General features: G+C 47.0%; 1 protein-coding gene across 1 annotated transcript in view; it reads right to left on the bottom strand.

The window, feature by feature from the left end:
• Positions 1–862: 862 nt before the first annotated feature.
• Positions 863–6,381, bottom strand: part of GTF2I (general transcription factor IIi) — a 108,454-nt gene continuing 102,935 nt past the window's right edge. The window contains exons 29-33 of the mRNA XM_042780966.1: positions 5,860–6,043; positions 3,780–3,808; positions 2,338–2,379; positions 1,381–1,422; positions 863–921 (exon numbers count right to left, since the gene is read on the bottom strand). Coding sequence (XP_042636900.1) covers positions 863–921; positions 1,381–1,422; positions 2,338–2,379; positions 3,780–3,808; positions 5,860–6,043 — 356 coding nt within the window. The remainder of the gene's footprint in view (positions 922–1,380; positions 1,423–2,337; positions 2,380–3,779; positions 3,809–5,859; positions 6,044–6,381) is intronic.

Genomic DNA, 6,381 nt, shown 5'->3' with positions numbered 1-6,381 from the left:
TCCAAAAGCTCTTCTCAACCACGGACATTTTTAAGCTAAAACGGGAGAGAACACAAAGAAGCAAGTAAACAGGTTACTCTGATGACGGGAGGCAACATTCTCAGACAGCACAGTCTAACTCAAATTCTAATAAAAACTACTCGGATTCACATGCATTCCTAACATGCCATGAAACCTCAGGCCCACCAACCCATACTCAGAGACAGGGTCAGGTAAATTACATGATAACCAGTCTCTGTATTAAAAACCCACGGCCAAAGCGCAGGTCAGAGCCACCAACGGCAAGCTGCATCCACAATGTCAGTAAGGCACTGAACAGCGGAGGCTTAGGGAGGTGAACCAGGACAAGAGAAGCTAGGCCCTTTCCTTCCTGGGCTCCAGCTACCCGTCCGTCAACAGCCTGGACGGTCCAGAGTCCAGGAAGTCTGCAGTAACACAGCTCATTAAGCACGAGGCACCACGGATGGGGCTGCCGCAGCTCAGCCAGGACCCCAGTGTGAGGTTTAGGAAAAATTCAGTCAGTCTCACAACACTGACTTTTACTGCCCTCTAATGGTGAGGAAAAGGTTAATCCCATACAAGAGACAAACCTTTTCTTTTAAGGCCAAAGTGCTTTTACACCTTTGACTGCAGGACATACATTCTTTCAAGGACAAGGCTCCCTGCTTCAGCTTCCCAGCTGAACCCTTCAGTAAGGGTTACACTTGGACTCTCCGCAGCCCTGAAGGCAGGGCTGCTACTTTATGGCAGAAACAGGGCAATCCCGTTAACTTTTCAGAATGTAGGTTAACTTAGGAACATGCACACGGACACGACATGGCCTGCGGACACAGAAGTGGATTTACCCTAGGAGGGAACAGGTCTACCACGTCGGGTCTGGTTCTTGTTTGATCTGAGAGCTTCCATCGGTGTCCTTGATTTCTACCAAGAGAGGCAAAAGGGGAAAGAATTCACTTTATGGACGCAGGCCATTCCAGTCAAACGGTTTAATTATGATTACAGGACACTAAAAAGGGTTACGCTTTCAGGGAAACAGTATTGCTCTGACTATAAATTAATTCTACATTTTGATACCCACATGTTCAAAGTGACACGCACACCATTTAACTGCGTTTAAAGAACACATTGTCCAAGCTATATGGCAGCCATTGCCTTGTTCTAGAATTCACTCAGCGCCATCAAAGGGGAAATCGGAGCTCGAGTCTGAGCCATCTCTGAACACGATGTTTCTTTGTATCTACAAATCCCTTCCCCAGCAACGAGAACAAACCACACGGTTCCCGTCCAACAGTTCTAAAAACACAGTGAAGTCTTAGTCCTAATAGAAGTCTTAAGGAGCCCCAGTTTTTTTTTTTTTTTTAAATAACTGGACAATCTTACCTTCTGTTGCCGGAACCTCCAACTGGCTTGGCTCAGCTGATTCTAAAGAGAAACACAAAAAGGTTTATTTCAACAGTGCTCAGAAGTTGCTTTAAATTACTTAAAGAGCCAGAGAGAGGAAAAGGAGCTCTGGTAGCACAGTGCCTAAGGCTTCTGGCTGCTAACCAGAAGGCTGGTGGTTCAAACCCACGAGCTACTCCACGGAAACAAGACCGGACAATCTACTTCTGTAAAGATCTACCGCCTCAGAAACCCAGGAGGGGAGGCTGTGAGTCGGAACTGACTTGATGGCAGTGGGTCTGGTTTGGTTTAGGGGGAGGACGAGAGGAAGGTGCTCCGGAAGCTGCAGACAGTGCACAAGCCTACAACAAAACAAGTCACAGACCTGTGGATTTAACGCACACCACGCAACTGCACACAGAGAATCCTGCTTTTCAGAAACGTGCTAACCTATCTCTACCACGAACGTGGGAAATTCTCAAAGCACGTCTTTGGTTTCTTGCCCTGTGGGTTCCCTGTGGACAAGAGCCTTTCCGTACTTCTCGTGATTTACAGAGAAAAGGAGGAAATGGGAGGCTCAGCAGGCTGATCAACTGGTTCTAAGGTGTTTTCAAAACCACAACACACATTTCTACCTAATTTGAAAAACTAACGCAGTAAGTCAAGTACACAGCAACCGTGAGAAACTAACAGCATCAGGGTTAAAAGGTCGGCCCCTGGCTGACATTTCATTCCATGTCAGCAGTCTTGGGGGTCCTGACAGGCCTGACCCGACACTGTGTGATCAAATGGTGAGTGCCCCGCAGTTCTCAAGCAGGACCCACAGCCTCGGCTTACGCCGAGTGTGTGCACCGTGTGAATGACCTTCCCTCGAGGTGGGCCGATGGGAAGTTACGTGTGATCCTGTCAGTGACGCACATAGGATTACTTCTGCCATGCACCCGCCCTTCCGTTTACCTTGTATCACTGGGCCTTCCGACTCAGTCTGATCGACCAGCTCTGAAAGTAGAGCAGATCAGTGTAAGTCGTCATCATAATTTACTGACGTGCTGTGAGCTCTGAGCAGTGCTTTTATATACATCCTCTATCCGCACGATCCAACCCCGACGCAACAGAGGTCCCAAACGCAACAAACATTCAAGACACAACACTGATTATCACACAACTATTTTACAGACCACTGCATCTGAATGAGAACAAAATTTAAACATAAACTCAGGGGCCAGACAGGCTTAAAATGTAATAGTCTTTGGAAAAAAAAACCTGTATTAACAGAAGACCAATAAATTTGAATGAATGAAAAAGCTTTCCAGAAAACAAAATCTAGATGAGATGTCTTTAAATGACAAAGTTTGCTGGTACGCTTACATGGAGTGTCAGAAAAACGACTCAAGCTCAATGAAGCACGGTGGACGCTCTCCCTCTCTCCCTCGACATCCCCAGATCCTGACAACTTACCAAGATGGAAGCTACACTACAACTAGAACTAATACAAAACGAACTCATGGTTTGGGTATAAGAAATAAATGAATTCTGCAATAAAGCGGATCTCAAAACTTTCAGATGTAACCAAAATCCATGACACTCAAGAATGAAGGCCAAAGAACAGTGCCAGTCGCCGGAGACAGGAGCAGCAGCCAGTGGAGCAGGCGTGAGCGCCGTGTGGCTTCCCAGTGCCAGGGCCGATCAGGAGGCCCACAGGGCTGAGGCCCAGGAGTCAAGAGAAACCCCATGCGCTTGCTTTCGTAAATTTTTAACAATACAGTTAGCAGAACACAAAGCATGCTAGTGCAGTTAAGACCTGCTGAAAACACCATCTAAAATGACATGGCCATCAGGGAAACAGAAGGACACTTTCACTTGTTCACTCACCAATATGAGAGCGAGCTCAGTGTGGCCAGACAACACATGCACACTAACTGCCATGGAGTGCTGGAGCCCTGCCCCTCGATTCCAGCACAGTAATTACATAGTAACAGGCAAAGGAGTAAGGGTGCCAGCCACAACGGCAGCAGGACAGCAGCTCTGGCCTGTGTCCACCAAGCACGTAACAGGCAGGCGCTGCTGCAGGTTAGTACACACCCGGCCTTTTCTGGTCAGCCAGACTCTGTGGCAACTACTCAACTGCTGCCCTAAACAAGGGAGTGGGGCTGTGTTCTAAGACAACTTCCTTTCTAAACAAGCAGGGGCCGACCTTGGTTTTACATACACGGAGTCAGTTTAAAATCCTCCGAGCCCCTACGATCAGTTCCCCTGCCATTACCACTTTATAATACAGTGCCCAGTGCTCGACGCTGAGGGCTAGAACAGCAATGACAGGCACAGTTACTACCTCAGGTGAAGTGACCTAGTGCTTTCTGTGAGCCACCCCTGCCCCCCAAATCTTCAAAAATACTCACGGTTATTAATCACAAGTCCTGGAAATGGTCTGAAGAGAGAAACAAACAAACAGATCAACAGTTTAGTTCTCCCACCGTATGCGCTCATGGAAGATACATTTCATTAATAACTAACAAGCATCATTGTTAGAACACTCTATAGTAAAGATGAGGGAAAACAAAACAGGCCCAGCAGAGAGAACAGAAGAGTTCTATGTAAACGGAAGGCTTGCTGCCAGACACCTGGGCATGGCACAGAGGAGGACTGAAGACCAAGTGAGAAAAAACACGGTCTTCTCAAGAAAGAGGTGGGGAGAAGTGACTGTGGGTGAAGAGAAAGTGCCTTGAAAGGGGACTGGACTGACCCCTTAGGGAGCTCTGAGGGCCAGTCCCAGCCAACCTGTACCAGAGACAGTGGGAACTGACAGTGAACCGATTCTGTGATAGGAAGACTTGAGAAGGGAAGAGTGAAGGCCACTGGGACTCTGTGTGTAGGTGGACGGAAAGAAGGACATTACTGAGTCTGTACCGTGAAAAGCACCAATTAGCATGTGTGATTCTCAAAGGCTGCTCATCACTCCTACCCCGTAACTCAGGGGCTGACACTCAGCAAGTGAACAGTCACTGTACACATTTACGTGCAAAGAAACAAAAATGGGTGACTAGGGATCAAATCCCTGTTGGATCTGTAACCCACACTGAGAGGCCTCAGACGGGTCAGCAGAAATCTTCCAGAAAGGGTCAGTAGGAACGTTTGAGGCTTTGCAGGCCATCTGGTCTCTGTGTCAACTACTCAACTCTGTCATCCTCACTCAAAAGCAGTCACAAATGACACACAAGCGTGACTGTGTTTAATAAAACTTTATGGAACAAGCGGCAGGCACACTGGTCCCTGGGCCACACTGCCAATCCGCCTTCAAAACCAGGGGAGGAGAAACGTCAGCCCATGGAGGAGTACAGTGTAGGAACAGTAGGGAAACTGCATTCACGCCCCAGTAACCTCCTCTGAGGACCCCACTGCCAAGCCGACAGCATTCTGGAAGATCTGCACTCACCTAGGCAAACACTGACATACAGCTGGACAGATGGGTGGACAGGCTGCACTATTAGATATGTCTACATAAGGTGCAGCGTGCACGATCACGTATAGGGTTGGCAGACAGTGTTTCTACAAGTGTATTGGTATGTTCTGTAAGAATTCCCAGGTGTATAGCAGAGCTGAAAAGGGACAAGGTTGTGGTGACTTCTCCTATATTCAGCTACCCAAAGGGAGCGAGCAGTTGCACCTGTGGGCTTGGGACCATAGTCACAGAAGACATCAAGCTCAGTTGGCGTAATATACTACACAAAAACATTGTTCTACATCTTACTTTGACGAGTAGCGACTGGGATCTTAAAAGCCTGCAAACAGCCATCTAGATAAAATGATGGGTCTCTCCTTGTCCAGAGCAAAGAATGAAGAAAACCAAAGATGCACGGAAATAATTAGTCCAAGCAACTGATACACCACGTGATTCTCAGCCTATAGGACTATGAGACCAGAAGAACTAGATGGTGCCCGGCTACCACTGTCAACCACTCGGAGGGCGATCTATGGAGGAGATCCTGGATAGAGTGGGAGAATAATGGGGAACAAAAGTTTTTTTAAAGAAAAAAAGGACCAGGTTTGCTGATCTGACAGAGTCTGATGGAACCACTGAGACTATGGCCCCTAGCTGTCCTTCAGGTCTAGAACTGAACCCACTCCTGTGGCTTCCAGCCAAACAAAAGACAGGCATATGACCTGAACATTTACATTAGGCAGATACACTCCTTGGAGAGATCAATCATGGGAGAATAGAAGGGCTGTGTATGCACAGGGAGACAGCTGGAGGGGGGCAGGAGTGCATGGAGGGAGGAACACAGGGAAGAGGTAACTATGGGGAGGAAGTCGGAGGGGAGCTGTTGCACTGTAGGAGATTACAGTCAATGTCACGAGATAAACTGTATGTGAGCTGCTGTACGGAAAGTGAATTTGCTCTGTAAACTTCCACCCAAAAAAAAAAAAAAAAAAAAAAAAAAAAAAGGAAGAAGAAGAAAGAAACTTCACAACTTCACTTACCTAATGACTGTGAACTTGATAAACTCTGCAGAGTCTAAGATCCTCCGCATGGAGCTGATTTCCAAGTAACTGGGGGCTTTGAAGGACACCCCTGGGGGCATGCCATCGACCACCACGCAGCCAGGGTTGATGGTGATTTTCCTGTAGGGAACTTTCACAGGGAAACCCATACCTATTGCTTCGCCTATGATGAGACAACAGAGAAGCACAGATTAATTTATCACGTTAAGAGGTATTTAAAAAGGAGCATTCATTTTAAATTAAGACTGGCTCCACTGTTAACTAAGGTCTTCCTACACTTCAAACAACCTGAAGTAAAATATAAACCTTCATTTCACTGACTTAGAAGTTGACCAACAACAGGGGACATCAAACTCAATTGGCATAACATACTATACAAAACATTGTTCCACCTCCTACTTTCGTGAGTAGCGACTGGGATCTTAAAAGCTAGCAAGCTGCCATCTAGATGTAACGATGGGTCTCTCCTCGTCAAGAGCAAAGAAGAAAGCAGAAAACCAA

Source organism: Orycteropus afer, unplaced genomic scaffold, assembly GCF_000298275.1.
Source record: "Orycteropus afer afer isolate SDZICR_OR568_19922 unplaced genomic scaffold, OryAfe1.0 scaffold00006, whole genome shotgun sequence".
Lineage (NCBI taxonomy): Eukaryota > Metazoa > Chordata > Mammalia > Tubulidentata > Orycteropodidae > Orycteropus > Orycteropus afer.
The sequence above is the reverse complement of the archived record's forward strand: the minus strand, read 5'-3'. Positions and strand labels throughout refer to the sequence as shown.